At 43.7% G+C, this 27,269-nt stretch overlaps 2 protein-coding genes across 2 annotated transcripts; both read right to left on the minus strand.

The window, feature by feature from the left end:
• Positions 1-203: 203 nt before the first annotated feature.
• LOC134076582 (histone-lysine N-methyltransferase PRDM9-like) lies at positions 204-10,885 on the minus strand. The gene is made up of 12 exons (XM_062531740.1): positions 10,880-10,885; positions 9,496-9,600; positions 9,088-9,205; positions 8,410-8,538; positions 6,166-6,254; positions 5,769-5,894; positions 5,268-5,367; positions 4,610-4,741; positions 3,321-3,592; positions 2,861-2,928; positions 2,176-2,366; positions 204-1,491 (listed from the first exon to the last, which is right to left on the minus strand). The coding sequence occupies exons 2-12, from the start codon at positions 9,511-9,513 to the stop codon at positions 365-367; spliced, it is 2,370 nt and encodes a 789-aa protein (XP_062387724.1). The 5' UTR covers positions 9,514-9,600; positions 10,880-10,885; the 3' UTR covers positions 204-364.
• A 2,968-nt stretch (positions 10,886-13,853) lies between these two features.
• LOC134080701 (oocyte zinc finger protein XlCOF6-like) lies at positions 13,854-23,509 on the minus strand. Its single transcript, XM_062537271.1, has 10 exons — positions 23,398-23,509; positions 22,399-22,527; positions 20,559-20,647; positions 20,169-20,300; positions 19,712-19,811; positions 18,907-19,038; positions 17,580-17,851; positions 17,120-17,187; positions 16,448-16,638; positions 13,854-15,625 (listed from the first exon to the last, which is right to left on the minus strand). The coding sequence occupies exons 1-10, from the start codon at positions 23,429-23,431 to the stop codon at positions 14,247-14,249; spliced, it is 2,526 nt and encodes an 841-aa protein (XP_062393255.1). The 5' UTR covers positions 23,432-23,509; the 3' UTR covers positions 13,854-14,246.
• Between the last annotated feature and the right edge of the window lie 3,760 nt (positions 23,510-27,269).

The following is a 27,269-nucleotide window of genomic DNA, read 5'->3' on the forward strand; positions in this document are numbered from 1 at the left end:
TAAAGATGATGTAAAATGTCTTTATCCTTAAACAAACATCTTTCAAAGCCACATTTCCAACATGCTTTCAATACATGCACCTTCCACACAATACATTACACAACATTTCATATTACAGCATTTAAAAATTTAAAAAGTCATTTGAAGTGTCAACATAATACTGAGTAGTAGTAAAGTTGATCCTTTTAGGTTTTGACGTCAAATGTTATCAAGTTGTCACTATAAACACAGTACTGCATTTAAAATGTGATTTAAAAAACAGCTTACGTTATAAGTAATTAAACAGCAATACAAATATATCTTTACTATTGCTCTCATTTGTTTCTGGAAAGTAGATTAAATTGTTGTTTCACCAAAAGCACAGTTACGGTTCTTTCATGTGAGTGCACAGGTGTTTCTTCAAAGAACGTGATTGAGTGAAGCTCTGGCCACACTGAGTGCAGTGGTACGGCCTCTCTCCTGTGTGAGTGCGCTGGTGTCGTTTGAGATCTCCCCCATGTGTGAAGCTCTGGCCACACTGAGTGCAGTGGTACGGCCTCTCTCCTGTGTGAGTGCGCTGGTGTCTTTTGAGATTTCCCTCTAGAGTGAAGCTCTGGCCACACTGAGTGCAGTGGTACGGCCTCTCTCCTGTGTGAGTGCGCTGGTGTGTTTTGAGATGTCCCTCTTGAGTGAAGCTCTTGCCACACTGAGTGCAGTGGTACGGCCTCTCTCCTGTGTGAGTGTGCCGGTGTCGTTTGAGATCTCCCCCACGTGTGAAGCTCTTGCCACACTGAGTGCAGTGGTACGGCCTCTCTCCTGTGTGAGTGCGCTGGTGTTGTTTTAAATCTCCCCCCCGTGTGAAGCTCTGGCCACACTGAGTGCAGTGGTACGGCCTCTCTCCTGTGTGAGTGCGCTGGTGTAGTTTGAGACTTCCCTCTCGAGTGAAGCTCTTGCCACACTGAGTGCAGTGGTACGGCCTCTCTTCTGTGTGAGTGCGCTGGTGTTTTTTTAAATCTCCCCCCTGTGTGAAGCTCTTGCCACACTGAGTGCAGTGGAACGGCCTCTCTCCTGTGTGAGTGCGCTGGTGTCGTTTGAGATCTACTCTACCTCTGAAGCTCTTGCCACACTCAGCACATGTATGACGTCTCTGGTCACTCCCTCCTTCCTGTTCTGAAGAACGGTGAATGACTGTACTGGACGTTGACCTGCATGACACAGTCGGGTTGTTCTGTGTGTTGCTGCTGCCTCTAGAAGGAGCTTGAGTCTCTCTTGCTGCTGAAGTTTGGTTCTGGTTCTGGTTCTGGCTCTGGCTGTGGTTCTGGCTCTGGGTGTGCTGGTTGATGCTGCCATTTACTCTAGAGGGCGCCAGAGTCTCTGATCGGATCTCTCCAGACCTCAGCAGGCGCACGTACTCGTCCGTGTGGCTCCTCTTGATGTGCTTGTGGAGGAAGATCTGAGCCGTGTAGGCAAATGGACACAGGGAGCACGGAAACACCTGAGACGCTGTCACCTCTGAAAGAAAGAGTAAAGAGGAACATTTTGTTCAAACATTTGTGGTACCATCAACAGGTAGGAGTCATCTGAGTATTTAAGGATGTTTCATTTGATAAATTATGGGACCAGCCAAAGAAACATGTTTGATAACAACTTCTGGTAACGTAATGGATATTTTTACGTACAAGAATAAGATCAACAAAGTTCTTGAATTTTTTGTTTTTCTTTTACTGATACATCTTCAAACGTGCTACGGTTGTGCAAGGCACCTTATCCAGAGTAGCTCCAAGGAGACATGTGCAAGTCACTAGGACGTTTGCCAAAATAAATGAATAAATAAAATCCTAGATGTTCATAGTCTCTGCTGGTTTGCAGCAGCAGAAGCTGGGGCGGTAGGTGCACTGCAAATTACAGTATTTGATCTTATCAAGATAAAAAAAAAAGTACGTATAAAAGTGTTGGATAATTTATCTTTTTTAAGAGTGAATTCCTTATTGTAAGTGTTCAACTTTACACTATAATCTCATTTCAAGATGTAATTACCTTAATTCAGGAAATATTGTCATGGACAGATCATGTCACTTGTTTTAGTGTCAGATTTAGTGTTTTTAATCATTTTTTTACCTCAGATTTAGCGTTTTTATCTTGTTTTTAGACCCCCCTGTGTCGCAGCGTGGATGACGGCTTGCTGTGTGCCTGTACCTGTGGCGCTGCTCTTCACGTCCCACAGGTAGTCGAAGCTGATGCCCAGGTCTCTGGCGTAGTCCTCTCCATACCAGACGAGCAGCTCCTCTCCAGGGCCGATGGGCTTGCAGCAGCGGTACAAAATGCCTCCCCTGTACTGAAACACCACCAGGTTCTGCTCCTCCACGTCACGAGCGCAGTTCACATACCTGATGGAGAAACCAGAGATTGAAAACAGAGATGAGATCGGCGTTAGTACTATTCCTACAATAACAACGGTACGTGTTTTTGAGCTCCATGGAGTCTATTACAATCTTAGTCTTGACCTTCAGGTGGGGATCACACTAGTCAGCGGCAAGCGACAGGTTTCCTATTGTTTTCTATGGTTCGGCAGCGGAACGGTGACAACGCTGGCGTAATGCTAGCGTTGAGCAAACTGGGAGTTGAACTTGGTTCAACTTTGAAGCGCTACGCTCGGCTCATCACAATCAGATTTAAATGTTTAGGAATTTTGACCAATCAGATTTGTCCAAGACCGTAACAACAAAGATTGAACTTAGGAACGAGATAGAATGTTTTGGATGTATTATTATGGTCTAAGCGATGCGTTACGCTTGCCGGCCGCTGCCGCTGGCTAATGTGACCCCCCCCCCCCCCCCCCCCCCCAAGTGAAAGGTGCAGGAATAGCTGAGAGGGACGTAACCTCATCCAGTTGGAGTGCGTGTCTCTCTTGGCGTCGATGTACTCATCTGAATGACGGCTCTTGTATATCTGTGGAAACATTAAACACCACCAGAGGAAATTAACCCATGCAGGGTCCTGATAAGGTCTTACAGGAATCCTGCAGGAGTCAGGCAGGATGTGTGTGTGGGCCGACATTTAGGAGGACGACACCTCTGCTCATTCTAGAGGATGGAACTTAAGTTCATTCTAGAGGGACACATCTCACTTCATTCTAGAAGACACATCTCTGTTCATTTAGGAGGAAGACGCCGCAGTTCATTCTAGAGGATGGAATTTAAGTTCATTCTAGAAGGACACATCTCTGTTCATTCTAGAGAACACATCTCTGTTCATTCTAGTTTCACACGCCTTTTGCAAAATAGGGAGTGTAAATATAGGATTAAACTATGTAAGGCAGAACAAACAGATAAAACACTCACCACCCAGGAGTATCCGCTCTCTATGGCCTCGTCTCTGTCGGTCACCTCCCCCTCATAGGGGCCAAAGTGGGTGCCTCTAGGCACCGTCTGGCCCTGGTTGAACACCCCCAGTCCTGCGTTTGGGATGTTGGACGTCCTGACCTCCAGCCCGGGGGGCAGGGTGAGCCTGGCTCGGTCTGGGACCCCAACAGGAGCTGGGGTGTCGGGGGTGAAGTTAGGGGGGCCGTGGACCCCACACTCTTCAATGTAGAAAGACTCACAGTCCTCACAGTCTGCAGAAGAAAGAAACCAATCTCATATAAATCTCTGTGATGCAAAAGTATCTGTAAATACAAGTAAATCACTCCCAACTGAGATAATAACATTTACAAAGTATGTGTGCTGTAAAACTAAATGTTAAAAACTAAAAACAAAAGGTATGACATCTACAGGATTGAACATAACTGAAAATATGAAGTCATCAGCAGGGAGAAAAGTTCAGTCACACACAGGCGTTGAAATCTTTTTAGTTCACTTTACATGGGCCTGCATCAGGCATCACTGAACTGAATTGTGGGAGCCTGGCGCCATGTTGCATCTCTAAATTAAATAGACCTCTGAAGTTCGCCTACAAAAAGGATCCAAAGCTGCCATCTTTGCCCATATAAGGAGATCCGGGAGTTGATTGAAGCTAACTGCCTATGGCAAGTTGCATGGTAAGTTAGCTCTGGGGTAGCAAAGATCACAGTGTGCCGTCTTCACCTACCGAAGATCACAGTATCCACTAGACGGCAGTGGACAAAACTGTGTAGTGAGAAACGTCTGCATTTCCAATGTCATCATCCCCGCGAGAGTTTAACAGGTGCGATAATTGAAAATCCCCATGTTATTTTCCCATAGAAAAAGTGTTGCATCACTGAACTGAATTGTGGGAGCCTGGCGCCATGTTGCATCTCTAAATCAAATTGTGGCCGTGTGGGAGTGCGTTGCTTTGTTGAACTGAACTGTGGGAGAGCGTTGCTTCGTTGAACTGAATTGTGGGAGCATGTTGCATCACTGAACTGAATTGTGGGAGCATGTTGTTGCATCACTGAACTGAATTGCGGGAGTGTGGTGACGCGTGGTTCGAGGCAAAAATTTAAACCATTTGTAACTTCTCAAGCGGCAACGAGATCTTGGGGAAAACCCAACAGCGAGCTCTGACTGAAGCGGGTGTGTGTGTGTGTGTGTGTGTGTATGTGTGTGTGTATGCGTGTGTGTGTGACTGAGCCGCATTAGGGGCAAGAAAGACAACGGGGAGAGCAGCTCACAGAGGTAATCTTCATCTCTGGGCACGTCTTCCTCTGTGTAGCTCACTCTGGGTCTGTTGCGCAGACTGCCTCCTCGCTGGTAGCTGTTCAGCTGCTGTTTCTGCTGTTTCAACCACTCTCTCTTTGACACACCTGACGCACACACACACACACACACACACACACACACACACACAAATACCACAAAACGGTGATGCTTTCCCTCTGTGAAACATCATGCACTGACATGGGCTATATCCTATAACAAAAATAAAATGAATACTTTTTCATTTTGAATAAAATTGTATGATTACTATGAGCTTAAAACACATGCTCTCAAACTTTTTCTGTCATTCCCCACTTTGTGTGTGACTATGTTTGGAATCTATGATCTTCCCTGCCAAAAAGAAAGGTATAATTGAAGATGAAATAAAAATCTTCCTGTTCATCACACCCCTACCCCTAGAATGTGTCTATTTCCCCCACTTTGAGAACCACTGGATGACCAACCGTGTGTGTGTGTGTGTGTGTGTGTGTAGGCTCTCTCCTGTGTAAACCTGCTCACCACGTCTCTTTGCTGCTGGGCCTGTCTCTCTCCCTGCCTGTCCTTCCACAGTGTGTGTGTGTGTGTGTGTGTGTGTGTGTGTGTGTAGGCTCTCTCCTGTGTAAACCTGCTCACCACGTCTCTTTGCTGCTGGGCCTGTCTCTCTCCCTGCCTGTCCTTCCACAGTCTCCACTCTGTCTTCCTCTCTACTCTGGTCTGAGTCTATTGGAGGAACCTGAGGAACCACAAGCACCAAACACACTCCATTTTCAGAGCACATTGCATCCACTGTTTTATCTCAGTTTTGTTCTAATGGTCTGTGTATGTATGTGTGTGTGTGTGTGTGTGTGTGTAAGTCGCCATATATTGGAGAAGGTGTTGTGTGTATCCATAAAATCTGCTGTTTGAATTGTCATCAAACCACATTGGTGAATCATGCCTTAGCAATGTTCTGCCTCTGTAACATTTATGTCCTTTTGTACATTTATTATGAATTGCGGACATAAATGAAGTAGTTGTGAGTGAGTGAGTGAGTGAGTGAGTGAGTGAGTGAGTGAGTGAGTGAGTGAGTGAGTGTGTGTGTGTGTGTGTATGTATCTGTAATGCATGTTACTGTGGATTCATCTTTAACAAGACCTGTTTGTTCTCTTCTGCCTCCACAGACTGTTCTATTGGTTCCACCTCAGAAGCCTGAGAACATTGACCACTGCTGCTGATTGGTTGAATGCTGCTTTTCCGCGAAGTGTTGTTGTCTTGCACCTCCTCAAAATGAAGGAAAAACCAACATGATAACAACAAGTAGTGAAGGTGCAAGATATGTTCCTATAGATGTGTTATTTGTTTGACCATTTCTTCTTTCTCCTGAGTTTTCATATGACGCTATCCCATCTATCCTCCTCAGGGTGGCTAAATCAGTCAATGGGGAAGATGGTTGAGCAGTGAAGTGAGTGAGTGAGTGTGTGTGTGTGTGTGTGTGTGTGTGTGTGTGTGTGTGTGTGTGTGTGTGTGTGTGTGTGTGTTGGTGGCTGTTCACCTGAGATGGTGGAGCAGGAGGAGGGGGCCTCACAGGGACGACTCTGGAAGCAGGAGGAATTCTGGCTGGAGCTCTGAACCCACGAGGGGCTGCAGGAAAACACAACATCATCAGCTGTTCGAGTCTAAATCCTCATCAACTAGATCACCTTTACTACTCTCTAGTCTAAATCCTCATTGGCCACGTTTACATGATGTTTTTAATTCTGAATTCGTTTATTCAGAATTAAATAGATCGGAATTAAAATATTCTCCTTCGAGTTTACATGGAAATAATAATTCCGAATTGGCGTTTACATGGAACATACGTTAATTACGCTTTATTGTATTCTGCTGAACGTCTGGGGGTCGGGAAGGGTTCCGATTGGACAGGCGGCGCATGAACGTAGCCTAATAAGGTCTACCGGAAGAAAACAAACTTTAGCTGGCTAGCAACTTTTTTGTCATCTCGGGTTAACGTTACAGCATGGACAATAACATAATGAAAACGGGTTTCACAGTAACTCTGATAATAGGCCTACTATTTAGCCAGCAGCTCGAGAATATTGTCAAGCTTCACGTTTGCTAGCTGAGGAGGAGAAGACTGTCGGAGAAGGGGGGAAGAAGACGGAGCCGAATTAACCATGAAACGAGCATGCGCTTCTTCTTCCTCCTTGTACGAGCATGCGCCAAACAAACGGAATAAACTTTTAATCGGAATAAAGGTTTACATGATCAAGGAGGGGAGTTAATTCCGCTTTAACATCGGAATAAACCAACCACTTAAATCGGAATTAAGTTTAATTCAGAATAATCATTTTCAAGCGGAATAAGCGTTTACATGGTCTCTTTTAAAGCGGAATTAACTTTTATTCCGATTTAACTTGGTTTTATTCGGAATTAAAGCTCTCATGTAAACGCAGCAAGTGACTAGATCACCTTTACTACTCTCTAGTCTAAATCCTCATCGAGTACATCACCTTTACAACTCTCTAGTCTATATCCTCACCGACTACATCACCTTTACTACTCTCTAGTCTAAATCCTCATCAGCTAGCTCTTCTACTCTCTAGTTTAAATCCTCATCAGCTAGATCACCTCTTCTACTCTCTAGTCTAAATCCTCATCAACTACATCACCTTTACTACTCTCTAGTCTAAATCCTCATCGACTAGATCACCTTTACAACTCTCTAGTCTAAATCCTCATCGACTAGATCACCTTTACAACTCTCTAGTCTAAATCCTCACCAACTACATCACCTTTACTACTCTCTAGTCTAAATCCTCATCAGCTAGCTCTTCTACTCTCTAGTTTAAATCCTCATCAGCTAGATCACCTCTTCTACTCTCTAGTCTAAATCCTCATCAGCTACATCACCTTTACTACTCTCTAGTCTAAATCCTCATCAACTACATCACCTTTACTACTCTCTAGTCTAAATCCTCATCGACTAGATCACCTTTACAACTCTCTAGTCTAAATCCTCATCAACTACATCACCTTTACTACTCTGTAGTCTAAATCCTCATTAACCAGATCACCTTCACTACTCTCTAGTCTAAATCCTCATCAACTAGATCACCTTTACTACTCTCTAGTCTAAATCCTCATCACCTACATCACCTTTACAACTCTCTAGTCTAAATCCTCATCAACCAGAACACCTTCACTACTCTCTAGTCTAAATCCTCATCAACTAGATCACCTTTACTACTCTCTAGTCTAAATCCTCATCACCTTTACTATTAGTTTAAATCTTCATCAACTAGATTAACCTTCAGGGTTCCCACAGGTCATGGAATTTATTGTGGAATTTTACATTTGTTGTAAAGTGGGAACCCTGACCTTTGCTACTCTCTACAATCTCTTTGGTACTTTAGCAAATATAAAATTATAAGAAATAATCAAATCCATGTATGTGCATCTACACTAGAGGGAACAATAAAAGGGCTCTTGAACTCAATTCAGGGTCATAATGGTGGTGGTTATAACATGTACAAGATCAATCTCAATAGAGATTCATATGAAGGGTTATGACATATGCTTCTGTGCAACATACCAGACCTTTTGCGAGAGAGATCACGACTCTTGATCTGTTCAATGACACTACTGCTTTGGAAGATTCATGACAATCACCTTTCCCCATAGACATTTCAACAGTGTGTGTGTGTGTGTGTGTGTGTGTGTGTGTGTGTGTGTGTGTGTGTGTGTGTGTGTGTGTGTGTGTGAGTGTGTGTGTGTAGTGACTGTGTTGTAAACTGACCTGGAGGCCTCCTCTCCAGACTGGGTGTCCACTCCTCCTCTGAGTCGCTGCTGTCAGCTGGGGGCGGTCTGGCCAGTGCCTTCCTGGCCCGTCCCTGCCTCATAAAGGCAGGAGGAGGAGAGGAGAGCCCTGAGGGAGAGAGAGAGAGAGAGAGTGAGAGAGAGAGAGAGAGAGAGAGAGAAGCAGGAGGAGGAGAGGACAGCCCTGAGGGGGGACGGAGAGAGAGAGAGAAAGAGTGAGAGAGAGAGAGAGAGAAGCAGGAGGAGGAGAGGACAGCCCTGAGGGAGGGCAGAGAGAGAGAGAGAAAGAGTGAGAGAGAGAGAGAAAGAGTGGAGAGAAGCAGGAGGAGGAGAGGACAGCCCTGAGGGAGGACAGAGAGAGAGAAAGAGAGAGAGAGAAAGAGTGAGAGAGAGAGTGAGAGAGAGAGATAGAGAAAGAGTGAGAGCGAGAGACCCAGAAGCAGGAGGAGGACAGGACAGAGAGAGAGTGAGAGAGATCCAGAAGCAGACAGAAATAGTAATGGAGGGAGACAGCAGAAATCGGTGACCTGATCACTACCTATGGAGAGCACGAACAGGTGACCTGATCACTACCTATGGAGAGCATGAACAGGTGACCTGATCACTACCTATGGAGAGCGATCACTACCTATGGAGAGCATGAACAGGTGATCACTACCTATGGAGAGCATGAACAGGTGGTTCCTCTTCATGTTTCTGTAGCGCTCCTTCTCGCATGTGGCCAGCTGAGCCCACTCTGTCTGGGTGAAGTGACCCCTGAGGTCATCGAAGCTCTCCTAGGATGAGACCACACAAAGGCGCAGTAGAAATGCAGTGATTTCATTACTGTGTGTGTGTGTGTGTGTGTGATGCAGATGACTAAAGCTGAAGCAGTAGTGACTGAATTGTGTGTGTGTGTGTGTGTGTGTGTGTGTGTGTGTGTGTGAGAGAGAGAGAGAGAGAGAGAGAGAGAGAGAGAGAGAGAGAGAGAGAGAGAGAGAGAGTGTGTGTGTGTGTGTGTGTGTGTGTGTGTGTGTGTGTGTCCGAGTGGCTGATTTCCAGTGTAGTATTGTTGTACTTTACTGACCTCATCGGATGAACTCATGGCTGGACGTGTGCTTCCACCAAACCTAACTGCCACAGCAGGATTTGACCTGGGATACTGGGGTGGGAAACCTGATAAACACACAGCCTATTTTGACAAGGAAAATAAAGAAATAAAACATTTGTAATTTCTTGCAACTTAACATTAACCCAAAGTTATCAACGTTTTCTTCAACAGTCGACATATTCTTTATTGATTTTACATTGACTTAAGCTTTCTTTTTATATTTCATTATGATCTTTTACATCGTTATTAATTACTCTTTGCCTTTATAATCTATGCTTTTATCGGCTATTACTGCTTGTTTTTTTGTGTTTGTAAAGCACACTGAATGACCACTGAGTATGAAATGCGCTAAAATTAACCTGACTTGACTGAGTGTGTGTGTGTGTGTGTGTGTGTGTAACATTAAGCATTAGCCCCATAACCTGCAGTCTGTCTAGCTAGTACAAATGGGCAGCATTTTTAGTGAAAGTACCCATTTCAGCTAGGCTGAGTGAAGCCTGCCTGAACTTAGTATGGTGAAAACCAGACTACATTTCAGCCCCTTTCGTTCGAAAATTCGAAAACAAAGTTGGTTTTTAATACTTCAAAATCATATCTGATTTATGAACGGTACATTTCCCAGTAGCCATAACGTTACGTGTGTTCTTAACGGGATAAAAGTGTTGTAGACAAAGTAAACCCGTCTACCAAATACCAAAACCATACACGATAGAATATCAAGCGAAAATCGGGAGCGGGCGAAAATTAGGTAACTTCCCGATAATGTCGCTAGAAAAAAAAAACGGACGCGGGAGACCACGAATGAGAACGATATGATGAAAACGAACGTGGAAATGAATGTAGATCTATGCCCCAACTAATATGAATAACTTGTGAAGAAAAGATCATCAGAGCTAACACAGAACTCAACACTAGTCCAAAAGCTTAGCTAATGTTAACATTGACACAAGCACCACCTGACAGACAACAGTCAAGTTAGCCGCTGCTACTGACATATTAACGATAACGGTAGCAGCTAGTTCAGGACTATCATTTATATGCAAGGAGTGTTATTCGACGACAATACAGCTAACAGTACATTTCTTGTAAGTTGATATAACGCAACCAACAACGTTGGCTAATGAACGTTACATTACCATTGCTACAGTTTCCTGATATGCTAACTTTACCGTTAGAAGTTATTATTTTGGCTAAACGACTCATCGAACATAGGTTCTAAACTGCATATCACAGGCTACGTGAAGAGCCGTCTATTTGACTTTGAACGTAGTCGGTAATTAATTTGCAAGTTCAAAACTACAAACCTGTTTAAATTATTAGAAAGATGTGAGCCTCTCACTGTTTGCGCGTTTAACAAAACGCTTTCTTCACTCAGTCGATATCGTTCAGTGGCGATGATAAGGGACTCTACCAACACGAAGGCGACGTCACGTCGCTCGCGAACCTTGCAACCAGAGCCTTGTCCGGAAGTAAAAATCCAATACAATTTCTCCATTGACAATTGGAGAATAAGCCATAACATTGTAACCGTCCATGGTAGACTTAAAACCAGCTACGATGTGACTAAGCGATTATACCTGCTCATATAGATGTCAAAAGTTAATGGGGGCATCAACCTTGTTTTGAGAAAACAATGCTTTATTCACGATTTAACGAGAGAGTACTACACTACCCGACACCCTAACGTGTAAAACTGGTGAAAGCAGAGCCTTTGATTGGTAGAGATAGCCGTTGCCATGGCAATGCCAAACAAACTGTACTCAGCTTTTCCCGCGCCTATCGTCCAGCTTCGTCTCGCTCATGGTCTCGCTGGAACTTCAAAACTTAAAATGGCTGCAGGGCTGATCAGGACCGATGTGTGGTCTTCCGAAAAATAACGGTTTTCTCATCTTGAAGGTTGAATTTACTCAATGGAAACGGTAGGAAGTAATCATCTTCTTTTCTCAGATTAATATGGAACCATGTTAACCTATCTTTAGGCTGCAAATGTTGGAAATGTGTGTACGTTTGCAAAGCATCCTGGGATTTGAGTTCTCTATCTCGGAATTTAAGATATGTACACAGTCTTGTACCTTTCGCTTTTTTTACATTTTCTGTTCATTTTTTCACTCGAAATTATAAGTTATATGCTTATGAGTCACATCGTAGCTGGTTAGCCTAAGGCATGGTCTAAAACTCTTTATATCCGAATTTTTCCAGAAGTCAATGGGAGAAATGAATGAGAATTTTACTTCCGGACAAGCAAATCATTTGTGCACATATACCCCACTCACCTCACTACAGGTAAGACGTGCTTTGCTGAGCATGTACTTCTTGACACAGACATTCACATTATTTTTTCTGCCCATGGTGAGTCTGACTCTGGCTGGGTCTATGATTGAGAACGACGGAGTCTGTTTGTCCATTTCTTTTAGGTCTATGGATGCAGCCGACTGAAGCTCGGCTATGAAGGTGACAACATTGATGCCTTTCCATGTGAAGTCTTCAGTGTGGCAATTGTGTCTGAGAAGACTGCTGTTCAAATATTATTAAAACATGCCAAGGTTTATGATGACTGAGACTTAAGTAGCCATGATGTCTTTCCTTGACAACCATGATGCTTCTCCATGACAACCATGATGCCTTTCCATGTGAAGTCTTCAGTGTGGCACTTGTGTCTGAGGAGACTGCTGTGCTTCACAACTTCAATGTTATTTTCTAATGGGTGAATATGAGGGGACAGCTTTGCACAGCTTTGGGCGACCTAACGGGAAATGACAAGCAGAGGGGCGAGCACACGTGTTTCCTGTTTTCCCTCAAAGCAGACTTGTATCAATTAAAGGGAACACAAGTTCCAGTGCTGGAGTGTGTGTTCATGCAGGCCTACACCCAGAGTGTACTGTTCATACAGTAAGTGTTTATGCGTAGCCTATTGGCTTAACATTGGTTTTATTGTGATGTCATGTGTAGCCTATTGGCTCAACACTGGTTTTATTGTGATGTCATGCGTAGCCTATTGGTTTAACACTGGTTTCAATGTGATGTCATGTTGTCATGCATAGCCTATTGGCTTAACACTGGTTTTAATGTGATGTTATGTTGTTATGCGTAGCCTATTGGCTTAACATTGATTTTAATGTGAAGTCATATGTAGCCTATTGGCTGAACACTAGTTTTGATGTGAGGTCATGTTGTCATGCGTGTCGCTGCATGGAATTGGCTTGTGTATCATATGAGCGCCTGCTCAGGTCACATGCTCCCTACTGCAATGTGCACAGTAATGATTTAGATTTGACCAAGACAACTGCTACAGTCACCTGCTCCCTACTGCAATGTGCACAGTAATGATTTAGATTTGACCAAAACAACTGCTTCAGTCAGTCACATGCTCCCTACTGCAATGTGCACAGTAATGATTTAGATTTGACCAAAACAACTGCTTCAGTCAGTCACATGCTCCCTACTGCAATGTGCACAGTAATGATTTAGATTTGACCAAAACAACTGCTTCAGTCAGTCACATGCTCCCTACTGCAATGTGCACAGTAATGATTTAGATTTGACCAAAACAACTGCTTCAGTCAGTCACATGCTCCCTACTGCAATGTGCACAGTAATGATTTAGATTTGACCAAAACAACTGCTTCAGTCAGTCACATGCTCCCTACTGCAATGTGCACAGTAATGATTTAGATTTGACCAAAACAACTGCTTCAGTCAGTCACATGCTCCCTACTGCAATGTGCACAGTAATGATTTAGATTTGACCAAAACAACTGCTTCAGTCAGTCACATGCTCCCTACTGCAATGTGCACAGTAATGATTTAGATTTGACCAAAACAACTGCTTCAGTCACATGCTCCCTACTGCAATGTGCACAGTAATGATTTAGATTTGACCAAAACAACTGCTTCAGTCAGTCACATGCTCCCTACTGCAATGTGCACAGTAATGATTTAGATTTGACCAAAACAACTGCTTCAGTCAGTCACATGCTCCCTACTGCAATGTGCACAGTAATGATTTAGATTTGACCAAAACAACTGCTTCAGTCAGTCACATGCTCCCTACTGCAATGTGCACAGTAATGATTTAGATTTGACCAAAACAACTGCTTCAGTCAGTCACATGCTCCCTACTGCAATGTGCACAGTAATGATTTAGATTTGACCAAAACAACTGCTTCAGTCAGTCACATGCTCCCTACTGCAATGTGCACAGTAATGATTTAGATTTGACCAAAACAACTGCTTCAGTCAGTCACATGCTCCCTACTGCAATGTGCACAGTAATGATTTAGATTTTACCAAAACAACTGCTCCCAAAAATGTATTTCATCAACAACACTTAAAGATGATGTAAAATGTTTTTATCCTTAAACAACCATCTTTCAAAGCCACATTTCCAACATGCTTTCAATACATGCACCTTCCACACAATACATTACACAACATTTCATATTACTGCATTTAAAAACAACAAAATAGGGATTACTCAAACTAGTTAAAAATGTTAAAAAGTCATTTGAAGTGTCAACATAATACTGAGTAGTAGTAAAGTTGATCCCTTTAGGTTTTGACGTCAAATGTTATCAAGTTGTCACTATAAACACAGTACTGCATTTAAAATGTGATTTAAAAAACAGCTTACGTTATAAGTAATTAAACAGCAATACAAATATATCTTTACTATTGCTCTTGTTTGTCTCTGGAAAGTAGATTAAATTGTTGTTTCACCAAAAGCACAGTTACGGTTCTTTCATGTGAGTGCACAGGTGTTTCTTCAAAGAACGTGATTCAGTGAAGCTCTGGCCACACTGAGTGCAGAGGTACGGCCTCTCTCCTGTGTGAGTGCGCTGGTGTGTTTTGAGATGATGCTCTAGAGTGAAGCTCTGGCCACACTGAGTGCAGTGGTACGGCCTCTCTCCTGTGTGAGTGCGCTGGTGTGTTTTGAGATGATGCTCTAGAGTGAAGCTCTGGCCACACTGAGTGCAGTGGTACGGCCTCTCTCCTGTGTGAGTGCGCTGGTGTGTTTTGAGATGATGCTCTAGAGTGAAGCTCTTGCCACACTGAGTGCAGTGGTACGGCCTCTCTCCTGTGTGAGTGCGCTGGTGTGTTTTGAGATATCCCTCTCGAGTGAAGCTCTTGCCACACTGAGTGCAGTGGTACGGCCTCTCTCCTGTGTGAGTGCGCTGGTGTTGTTTGAGACTTCCCTCTCGAGTGAAGCTCTGGCCACACTGAGTGCAGTGGTACGGCCTCTCTCCTGTGTGAGTGCGCTGGTGTCTTTTGAGATCTCCCTCTTGAGTGAAGCTCTTGCCACACTGAGTGCAGTGGTACGGCCTCTCTCCTGTGTGAGTGCGCTGGTGTCTTTTGAGATGTCCCTCTTGAGTGAAGCTCTTGCCACACTGAGTGCAGTGGTACGGCCTCTCTCCTGTGTGAGTGCGCTGGTGTTGTTTTAAATCTCGCCCCTGTGTGAAGCTCTTGCCACACTGAGTGCAGTGGTACGGCCTCTCTCCTGTGTGAGTGCGCTGGTGTCGTTTGAGATGTACTCTACCTCTGAAGCTCTTGCCACACTGAGTGCAGTGGTACGGCCTCTCTCCTGTGTGAGTGCGCTGGTGTAGTTTGAGATGTGCCTCTTGAGTGAAGCTCTTGCCACACTGAGTGCAGTGGTACGGCCTCTCTCCTGTGTGAGTGCGCTGGTGTGTTTTGAGATCTACTCTACGTCTGAAGCTCTTGCCACACTCAGCACACGTATGACATCTCTGGTCACTCCCTCCTTCCTGTTCTGAAGAACGGTGAATGACTCTACTGGACGTTGACCTGCATGACACAGTTGGGTTGTTCTGTGTGTTGCTGCTGCTTCTAGAAGGAGCTTGAGTCTCTGATCGGATCTCTCTTGCTGCTGAAGTTTGGGTCTGGCTCTGGTTCTGGCTCTGGCTCTGAGTGTGCTGGTTGATGCTGCCATGACCTCTGGAGGGCGCCAGAGTCTCTGATCGGATCTCTCCAGACCTCAGCAGGCGCGTGTACTCGTCCGTGTGGCTCCTCCTGATGTGCTTGTGGAGGAAGATCTGAGCCGTGTAGGCAAACGGACACAGGGAGCACGGAAACACCTGAGACGCTGTCACCTCTGAAACAAATGGTAAAGAGGAAACACCTGAGACGCTGTCACCTCTGAAACAAACAGTAAAGAGGAACATTTTGTTCAAACATTTGTGGTACCATCAACAGGTAGGAGTCATCTGAATTGTTTCATTTGATAAATTATGGGATCAGCCAAAGAAATATGTTTGATAACAACTTCTGGTAACGTAATGGATATTTTTACGTACAAGAATAAGATCAACAAAGTTCTTGAATTTTTTGTTTGCTTTCACTGATACATCTTCCGTTATGTGACGCACTTTATCCAGAGTAGCTCCAGGGAGACTGGCCCTTGTAATAACTGACATGTGCAAGTCACTAGGACGTTTGCCAAAACAAACTAATAAATAAAATCCTAGATGTTCATAATCTCTGCTTGTTCACAGCAGCAGAAGCTGGGGCAGTAGGTGCACTGCAAATTATTTGATTTCATCAAGATAAAAAAAAAAAGAAGTAGATATCGAAGTGTTAGATCATTTATCTTGTTTTACTGTTTTAAGAGTGAATTTCAACTTTACACTATAATCTCATTTCTGGATGTAATTATCTTAATTCAAGAAATCCTGTCATGGACAGATCATTTCACTTGTGTTTATCTTGGTTTATCTGATCTTAAAAAAACTAGATTTACAAGTATTAGATAAGTGAAATTATCTTGCTGCATGGACAGATAATTTCACTTGTTTTGAGTACCTTCTATCTCAGATGTAGTGTTTTTTATCTTGTTTTGAGTATCTTTTACCTCAGATTTAGTGTTTTTATTTTGTTTAGGGACCGGACAGGATGACGACTTGCTGTGTGCCTGTACCTGTGGCGCTGCTCTTCACGTCCCACAGGTAGTCGAAGCTGATGCCCAGGTCTCTGGCGTAGTCCTCTCCATACCAGACGAGCAGCTCCTCTCCAGGGCCGATGGGCTTGCAGCAGCGGTACAAAATGCCTCCCCTGTACTGAAACGCCACCAGGTTCTGCTCCTCCACGTCACGAGCGCAGTTCACATACCTGATGGAGAAACCAGAGATTGAAAACAGAGAAGAGATCGGCGTTAGTACTATTCCTACAATAACAACGGTACGTGTTTTTGAGCTCCATGGAGTCTATTACAATCTTAGTCTTGACCTTCAGGTGGGGATCACACTAGTCAGCGGTAAGCGACAGGTTTCCTATTGTTTTCTATGGTTCGGCAGCGGAACGGTGACAACGCTGGCGTAATGCTAGCGTTGAGCAAACTGGGAGTTGAACTTGGTTCAACTTTGAAGCGCTACGCTCGGCTCATCACAATCAGATTTAAATGTTTAGGAATTTTGACCAATCAGATTTGTCCAAGACCGTAACAACAAAGATTGAACTTAGGAACGAGATAGAATGTTTTGGATGTATTATTATGGTCTAAGCGATGCGTTACGCTTGCCGGCCGCTGCCGCTGGCTAATGTGACCCCCCCCCCAAGTGAAAGGTGCAGGAATAGCTGAGAGGGACGTAACCTCATCCAGTTGGAGTGCGTGTCTCTCTTGGCGTCGATGTACTCATCTGAATGACGGCTCTTGTATATCTGTGGAAACATTAAACACCACCAGAGGAAATTAACCCATGCAGGGTCCTGATAAGGTCTTACAGGAATCCTGCAGGAGTCAGGCAGGATGTGTGTGTGGGCCGACATTTAGGAGGACGACACCTCTGCTCATTCTAGAGGATGGAACTTAAGTTCATTCTAGAGGGACACATCTCACTTCATTCTAGAAGACACATCTCTGTTCATTTAGGAGGAAGACGCCGCAGTTCATTCTAGAGGATGGAATTTAAGTTCATTCTAGAAGGACACATCTCTGTTCATTCTAGAGAACACATCTCTGTTCATTCTAGTTTCACACGCCTTTTGCAAAATAGGGAGTGTAAATATAGGATTAAACTATGTAAGGCAGAACAAACAGATAAAACACTCACCACCCAGGAGTATCCGCTCTCTATGGCCTCGTCTCTGTCGGTCACCTCCCCCTCATAGGGGCCAAAGTGGGTGCCTCTAGGCACCGTCTGGCCCTGGTTGAACACCCCCAGTCCTGCGTTTGGGATGTTGGACGTCCTGACCTCCAGCCCGGGGGGCAGGGTGAGCCTGGCTCGGTCTGGGACCCCAACAGGAGCTGGGGTGTCGGGGGTGAAGTTAGGGGGGCCGTGGACCCCACACTCTTCAATGTAGAAAGACTCACAGTCCTCACAGTCTGCAGAAGAAAGAAACCAATCTCATATAAATCTCTGTGATGCAAAAGTATCTGTAAATACAAGTAAATCACTCCCAACTGAGATAATAACATTTACAAAGTATGTGTGCTGTAAAACTAAATGTTAAAAACTAAAAACAAAAGGTATGACATCTACAGGATTGAACATAACTGAAAATATGAAGTCATCAGCAGGGAGAAAAGTTCAGTCACACACAGGCGTTGAAATCTTTTTAGTTCACTTTACATGGGCCTGCATCAGGCATCACTGAACTGAATTGTGGGAGCCTGGCGCCATGTTGCATCTCTAAATTAAATAGACCTCTGAAGTTCGCCTACAAAAAGGATCCAAAGCTGCCATCTTTGCCCATATAAGGAGATCCGGGAGTTGATTGAAGCTAACTGCCTATGGCAAGTTGCATGGTAAGTTAGCTCTGGGGTAGCAAAGATCACAGTGTGCCGTCTTCACCTACCGAAGATCACAGTATCCACTAGACGGCAGTGGACAAAACTGTGTAGTGAGAAACGTCTGCATTTCCAATGTCATCATCCCCGCGAGAGTTTAACAGGTGCGATAATTGAAAATCCCCATGTTATTTTCCCATAGAAAAAGTGTTGCATCACTGAACTGAATTGTGGGAGCCTGGCGCCATGTTGCATCTCTAAATCAAATTGTGGCCGTGTGGGAGTGCGTTGCTTCGTTGAACTGAACTGTGGGAGAGCGTTGCTTCGTTGAACTGAATTGTGGGAGCATGTTGCATCACTGAACTGAATTGTGGGAGCATGTTGTTGCATCACTGAACTGAATTGTGGGAGCATGTTGTTGCATCACTGAACTGAATTGCGGGAGTGTGGTGACGCGTGGTTCGAGGCAAAAATTGAAACCATTTGTAACTTCTCAAGCGACAACGAGATCTTGGGGAAAACCCAACAGCGAGCTCTGACTGAAGCGTGTGTGTGTATGTGTGTGTGTGTGTATGTGTGTGTATGCGTGTGTGTGTGACTGAGCCGCATTAGGGGCAAGAAAGACAACGGGGAGAGCAGCTGCAGCTCACAGAGGTAATCTTCATCTCTGGGCACGTCTTCCTCTGTGTAGCTCACTCTGGGTCTGTTGCGCAGACTGCCTCCTCTCTGGTAGCTGTTCAGCTGCTGTTTCTGCCGTTTCAACCACTCTCTCTTTGACACACCTGACGCACACGCACACACACACAACACAACACAACACAACACACACGTACACACACACACACACACACACACACACACACACACACACACACACACACACACACACACACACACACACACACACACACACACACACACACACACACACACACACACACACACACACACACACAAGAATACCACAAAACAGTGATGTTTTCCCTCAGTGAAACATCATGCACTGACATGGGCTATATCCTACAACAACAATAAAATGAATACTTTATCATTTTGAATAAACTTGTATGATTACTATGAGCTTAAAACACATGTTCTCAAACTTTTTCTGTCATTCCCCACTTTGTGTGTGACTATGTTTGGATCTATTATCTCCCTTGCCCAAAAGAAGGGTATAATTAAAGATTAAATAAAAATCTTCCTGTTCATCGCACCCCTACCCCTAGAATGTGTCTATTCCCCCCACTTTGAGAACCACTGGATGACCAACCGTATCTGTCTGTCTGTCTGTCTGTGTGTGTGTAGGCTCTCTCCTGTGTAAACCTGCTCACCACGTCTCTTTGCTGCTGGGTCTGTCTCTCTCCCTGCCTGTCCTTCCACAGTGTGTGTGTGTGTGTGTGTGTGTGTGTGTGTGTGTGTGTGTGTGTAGGCTCTCTCTGGTGTAAACCTGCTCACCACGTCTCTTTGCTGCTGGGCCTGTCTCTCTCCCTGCCTGTCCTTCCACAGTCTCCACTCTGTCTTCCTCTCTACTCTGGTCTGAGTCTATTGGAGGAACCTGAGGAACCACAAGCACCAAACACACTCCATTTTCAGAGCACATTGCATCCACTGTTTTATCTCAGTTTTGTTCTAATGGTCTGTGTATGTGTGTGTGTGTGTGTGTGTGTGTGTGGAAGTCGCCATATATGGAGAAGAAGGTGTTGTGTGTATCCATAAAATCTGCTGTTTGAATTGTCATCAAACCACATTGGTGAATCATGCCTTAGCAATGTTCTGCATCTGTAACATTTATGTCCTTTTGTACATTTATTATGAATTGCGGATATAAATAAAGTAGTTGTGAGTGAGTGAGTGAGTGTGTGTGTGTGTGTGTACGTATCTGTAATGCATGTTACTGTGGATTCATCTTTACCAAGACCTGTTTGTTCTCTTCTGCCTCCACAGACTGTTCTATTGGTTCCACCTCAGAAGCCTGAGAACATTGAACACTACTGCTGACTGGTCGAATGCTGCTGTTCTGCGAAGTGTTGTTGTCTTGCACCTCCTCAAAATTAAGGAAAAAAACAACATTATAACAACAAGTAGTTTAGATGCAAGATATATTCCTATAGATATGTTATTTATTTGACCATTTCTTCTTTCTCCTGAGTTTTCATATGACGCTATCCCATCTATCCTCCTCAGGGTGGCTAAATCAGTCAATGGGGAAGATGGTTGAGCAGTGGAGTGAGTGTGTGTGTGTGTGTGTGTGTGTGTGTGTGTGTGTGTGTGTGTGTGTGTGTGTGTGTTGGTGGCTGTTCACCTGAGATGGTGGAGCAGGAGGAGGGGGCCTCACAGGGACGACTCTGGAAGCAGGAGGAATTCTGGCTGGAGCTCTGAACCCACGAGGGGCTGCAGGAAAACACAACATCATCAGCTGTTCAAGTCTAAATCCTCACCAACTACATCACCTTTACTACTCTCTAGTCTAAATCCTCATCTAGTCTAAATCCTCATCAACTAGATCACCTTTACTACTCTCTAGTCTAAATCCTCACCAACTACATCACCTTTACTACTCTCTAGTCTAAATCCTCATCAGCTAGCTCTTCTACTCTCTAGTCTAAATCCTCATCGACCAGATCACCTTTACTACTCTCTAGTCTAAATCCTCATCGACTAGATCACCTTTACTACTCTCTAGTCTAAATCCTCATCGACTAGATCACCTTTACTACTCTCTAGTCTAAATCCTCATCGACCAGATCACCTTTACTACTCTCTAGTCTAAATCCTCATCGACTAGATCACCTTTACTACTCTCTAGTCTAAATCCTCATCAACTAGATCACCTTTACTACTCTCTAGTCTAAATCCTCATCAACTAGATCACCTTTACTACTCTCTAGTCTAAATCCTCCTCAACTTGATCACCTTTACTACTCTCTAGTCTATATCCTCACCAACTAGATCACCTTTACTACTCTCTAGTCTATATCCTCACCAACTACATCACCTTTACTACTCTCTAGTCTAAATCCTCATAAACTACATCACCTTTACTACTCTCTAGTCTATATCCTCACCAACTACATCACCTTTACTACTCTCTAGTCTAAATCCTCATCAGCTAGCTCTTCTACTCTCTAGTTTAAATCCTCATCAGCTAGATCACCTCTTCTACTCTCTAGTCTAAATCCTCATCAGCTAGATCACCTTTACTACTCTCTAGTCTAAATCCTCATCAGCTAGATCACCTTTGCTACTCTCTAGTCTAAATCAACTACATCACCTTTACTACTCTCTAGTCTAAATCCTCATCAACCAGATCACCTTTATTACTCTCTAGTCTAAATCCTCATCGACTACATCACCTTTACTACTCTCTAGTCTAAATCCTCATCAACTAGATCACCTTTACTACTCTCTAGTCTAAATCCTCATCAACTAGATCACCTTTACTACTCTCTAGTCTAAATCCTCATCAACCAGATCACCTTCACTACTCTCTAGTCTAAATCCTCATCAACTAGATCACCTTTACTACTCTCTAGTCTAAATCCTCATCACCTACATCACCTTTACAACTCTCTAGTCTAAATCCTCATCAACCAGATCACCTTCACTACTCTCTAGTCTAAATCCTCATCAACTACATCACCTTTACTACTCTCTAGTCTAAATCCTCATCAACTTTACTATTAGTTTAAATCTTCATCAACTAGATTAACTTTCAGGGTTCCCACAGGTCATGGAATTTATCGTGGAATTTTACATTTGTGTTTTAGAGTGGGAACCCTGACCTTTGCTACTCTCTACAATCTCTTTGGTACTTTAGCAAATATAAAATAATAATAAATAATCAAATCCATGTATGTGCATCTACACTAGAGGGAACAATACAAGGGCTCTTGAACTCAATTCAGGGTCATAATGGTGGTGGTTATAACATGTACAAGATCCATCTTAATAGAGTCATATGAAGCGTTATTACATAAGCTTCTGTGCAACATACCAGACCTTTTGCGAGAGAGATCACGACTCTTGATCTGTTCAATGACACTATTGCTTTGGACAATTCATGATAATCAACCTTTCCCCATAGACATTTCAACAGTGTGTGTGTGTGTGTGTGTGTGTGTGTGTGTGTGTGGTAAGCTGACCTGGAGGCCTCCTCTCCAGACTGGGTGTCCACTCCTCCTCTGAGTCGCTGCTGTCAGCTGGGGGCGGTCTGGCCAGTGCCTTCCTGGCCCGTCCCTGCCTCATAAAGGCAGGAGGAGGAGAGGAGAGCCCTGAGGGAGGACAGAGAGAGAGAGAGAAAGAGTGAGAGAGAGAGAGAGAAGCAGGAGGAGGAGAGGACAGCCCTGAGGGGGGACGGAGAGAGAGAGAGAAAGAGTGAGAGAGAGAGAGAGAGAAGCAGGAGGAGGAGAGGACAGCCCTGAGGGAGGGCAGAGAGAGAGAGAGAAAGAGTGAGAGAGAGAGAGAAAGAGTGGAGAGAAGCAGGAGGAGGAGAGGACAGCCCTGAGGGAGGACAGAGAGAGAGAAAGAGAGAGAGAGAAAGAGTGAGTGAGATAGTGAGAGAGAGAGATAGAGAAAGAGTGAGAGCGAGAGACCCAGAAGCAGGAGGAGGACAGGACAGAGAGAGAGTGAGAGAGATCCAGAAGCAGACAGAAATAGTAATGGAGGGAGACAGCAGAAATCGGTGACCTGATCACTACCTATGGAGAGCACGAACAGGTGACCTGATCACTACCTATGGAGAGCAGAAATCGGTGACCTGATCACTACCTATGGAGAGCACGAACAGGTGACCTGATCACTACCTATGGAGAGCATGAACAGGTGACCTGATCACTACCTATGGAGAGCATGAACAGGTGACCTGATCACTACCTATGGAGAGCATGAACAGGTGACCTGATCACTACCTATGGAGAGCATGAACACACCTGATCACTACCTATGGAGAGCATGAACACACCTGATCACTACCTATGGAGAGCATGAACAGGTGACCTGATCACTACCTATGGAGAGCACGAACAGGTGACCTGATCACTACCTATGGAGAGCATGAACAGGTGACCTGATCACTACCTATGGAGAGCATGAACAGGTGACCTGATCACTACCTATGGAGAGCATGAACAGGTGATCACTACCTATGGAGAGCATGAACAGGTGGTTCCTCTTCATGTTTCTGTAGCGCTCCTTCTCGCATGTGGCCAGCTGAGCCCACTCTGTCTGGGTGAAGTGACCCCTGAGGTCATCGAAGCTCTCCTAGGATGAGACCACACAAAGGCGCAGTAGAAATGCAGTGATTTCATTACTGTGTGTGTGTGTGTGTGTGTGTGTGTGTGTGTGTTAGGGATCGACCGATATGGTTTTTTCAGGGCCGATACCGATACCGATAATTATGAAATTGGGAAGCCCATAACCGATATGTGCAACCGATAAATGTAAAAATTATGCCATTTTTAGGAAAGGAATATTTGAGTTGAATGCAAAACCCTCTAAATCCATTTTCAGAAATAGCGAAAATCAGTTGTTTTTTATAATAACTTCCAGCAGCCTGATGCCTATCAAACTGCAATTTTTAATGTCTTCTATCAATTAAAAACAAATCAAAAGTTGGACTGGTAATAAAGTTTACCAAAATTAGATAGGCCAGCATATTTAGGCTATGTATTGCATATGGACTTTTGGATGGGAATTACATCTGAATTCTTTCTATATTCAATTGGTTATAGACTATACACATAACTTGCATAAGTCCTTAGCGTAAATATTACAACTTGTAGAATGCAGAGGTGGCTAGGCTACTGGTTATTAGTTTGCATTTATTTTCATTGGCCTCCTGGACTGCGTGTGTGTGTAGGCTACCGTGTGTGAGCGCGCATGAAGAGGGGGGAGAGGGAGAAAAAGAGAACTTAGTTGGGATGACACTGGCATGTTTAAGTTCAAATAGCACTTCAAATAGGCTAATAAAGTTATGTGTATATTATGTAGCCTACAAAAGCAATGTGCTTTTAGGACCTGAGTCCGAGTCACGTTATGACTTTCTGACAAGTTATCACCTTCGGGGATTTATCATGAAAGGCTGCCACATTTATTTCGCTAGTGAGTTTTAAATTCTCAATAAAGCCTGTTGTGTTGGCTTACGCTAAACGGATCATTAGCCTCCACAACACTAACGTTACGTTTTATTTCGGCTTCCCTCGACTCTCTCTATGGCTGCTATAACTCTTCGTATAGCCTAGCCTACTACACATTAACAAGCGTAACGTCGCCAAATGGGGTTTTAGAAGCCTACGTTAGCCTCCGTTACGTTTAGCAAATGGTGAGACTGTTTGCTTTATGCACAGCATTACAGTTTGATTGGGACTGATAAGATGCTATTTCTGTTGCTGCCTTTTGCAACTTTCGTGTAGAAGTTTGTTACTTCTTGCAGACTGCAGTGCCAGCGACATAGGCTGCTTTCTACGAATGGAATGAGTTCGTTCCCGTTGTTCAGTTTCTCCGCCTCAAAACAGACTTTCACATAGTTTAGCCTCCGGTGTTGATTGGCTGATACGTTGTGCTTAGCAAATCAGATGGTGTGGTGGGCGGGACATTGCTGTAGAGCTCAGAGTGATGAGTGCAGGCAGTGGAGGCCGCGTTAGGGACAGAACGGCTGCAAAATATATGTTATCGGCTTATCGGTGAAAAATATGGCCGATACCGATAACTATAAAAATGCAGAATATCGGCCAAAAATATCGGCCTGGCCGATTATCGGTCGACCCCTAGTGTGTGTGTGTGTGTGTGTCTGAGTGGCTGATTTCCAGTGTAGCATTGTTGTACTTTACTGACCTCATCGGATGAACTCATGGCTGGTCGTGTGCTTCCACCAAACCTAACTGCCACAGCAGAATTTGACCTGGGATACTGGGGTGGGAAACCTGATAAACACACAGCCTATTTTGACAAGGAAAATAAAGAAATAAAACATTTGTAATTTCTTGCAACTTAACATTAACCCAAAGTTATCAACGTTTTCTTCAACAGTCGACATATTCTTTATTGATTTTACCTTGACTTAAGCTTTCTTTTTATATTTCATTATGATCTTTTACATCGTTATTATTATTACTCTTTGCCTTTATAATCTATGCTTTTATCGGCTATTAGCCTACTGCTTGTTTTTTTGTGTATGTAAAGCACACTGAATGACCTCTGAGTATGAAATGCGCTAAAATTAACCTGACTTGACTGAGAGTGTGTGTGTGTGTGTGTGTGTGTGTGTGTGTGTGTGTGTGTGTGTGTGTGTCTGTGTGTGTGTGTAACATTAAGCATTAGCCCCATAACCTGCAGTCTGTCTAGCTAGTACAAATGGGCAGCATTTTTAGTGAAAGTACCCATTTCAGCTAGGCTGAGTGAAGCCTGCCTGAACTTAGTATGGTGAAAACCAGACTACATTTCAGCCCCTTTCGTTCGAAAATTCGAAAACAAAGTTGGTTTTTAATACTTCAAAATCATATCTGATTTATGAACGGTACATTTCCCAGTAGCCATAACGTTACGTGTGTTCTTAACGGGATAGAAGTGTTGTAGACAAAGTAAACCCGTCTACCAAATACCAAAACCATACACGATATAATATCAAGCGAAAATCGGGAGCGGGCGAAAATGAGGTAACTTCCCGATAATGTCGCTAGAAAAAAAAAACGGACGCGGGAGACCACGAATGAGAACGATATGATGAAAACGAACGTGGAAATGAATGTAGATCTATGCCCCAACTAATATGAATAACTTGTGAAGAAAAGATCATCAGAGCCAACACAGAACTCAACACTAGTCCAAAAGCTTAGCTAATGTTAACATTGACACAAGCACCACCTGACAGACAACAGTCAAGTTAACTGCTGCTACTGACATATTAACGATAACGGTAGCAGCTAGTTCAGGACTATCATTTATATTCAACCTTTATTTATTCTCGGAGAGTCATTGAGGGTAGCCCTCATTTTCAATGAAGCCGAGATATGCAAGGAGTGTTATTCGACGACAATACAGGTAACAGTACATTTCTTGTAAGTTGATATAACGCAACCAACAACGTTGGCTAATGAGCGTTACATTACCATTGCTACAGTTTCCTGATATGCTAACTTTACCGTTAGAAGTTATTATTTTGGCTAAACGACTCATCGAACATAGGTTAAACTGCATATCACAGCTACGTGAAGAGCCGTCTATTTGACTTTGAACGTAGTCGGTAATTAATTTGCAAGTTCAAAACTACAAACCTGTTTAAATGATTAGAAAGATGTGAGCCTCTCACTGTCTGTCTCACACTCACGCTTTCTTCACTCAGTCGATATCATTCAGTGGCGATGATAAGGGACTCTACCAACACGAAGGCGACGTCACGTCGCTCGCGAACCTTGCAACCATTTCGCGCCTTGAAAGACATCCAATGACGTCTTGAGATTTCTCGGTTCGTGTACGCTTATCAGTTCTGTCCAAAACTTTAAAAAATAAAAAAATAAAACGATTTTGAAGTCATATGTGTTGAGCTTGATAGAAAATTGGATACTTGAAAAAATAGAAAATCGGAAAAGTTCTGTTAGGGATAAGTCTGCTGGGGAAGCCAAACCTCATGTTTTCCTTCTCTTTCTCCACATATCAACTGTCAGCAACGTGCCAAAATAGACCTACCAGTGGGCCAGGATTGAAGACACGTCTACAATGTAAGCTCTGAGCCTAGGCTACAAGCCAAATCAACATAGAACTTTGTCATTGTTTCTGTTTCTGTTAGCCAACTGTAAACACTCATTTTTTCACAGGGTGGCTACTGTAGAAGTCAAGCCTTTTCACAACTGATTGACTTATGCAATTTACAGTATCAAGTAGGCTACTGGAAAACACAAAACAGAAATTTACATTATCAAGTAGGCTACTGAAACACATCGTTTCCAAGTGAGGTGTAGGACAGGTCAACCCCCACCCCTCAATACTGAAGCATTCTGTATTATTATTTTTTTTTTAA

Source organism: Sardina pilchardus, chromosome 1 (genome assembly GCF_963854185.1).
Source record: "Sardina pilchardus chromosome 1, fSarPil1.1, whole genome shotgun sequence".
NCBI lineage: Eukaryota > Metazoa > Chordata > Actinopteri > Clupeiformes > Clupeidae > Sardina > Sardina pilchardus.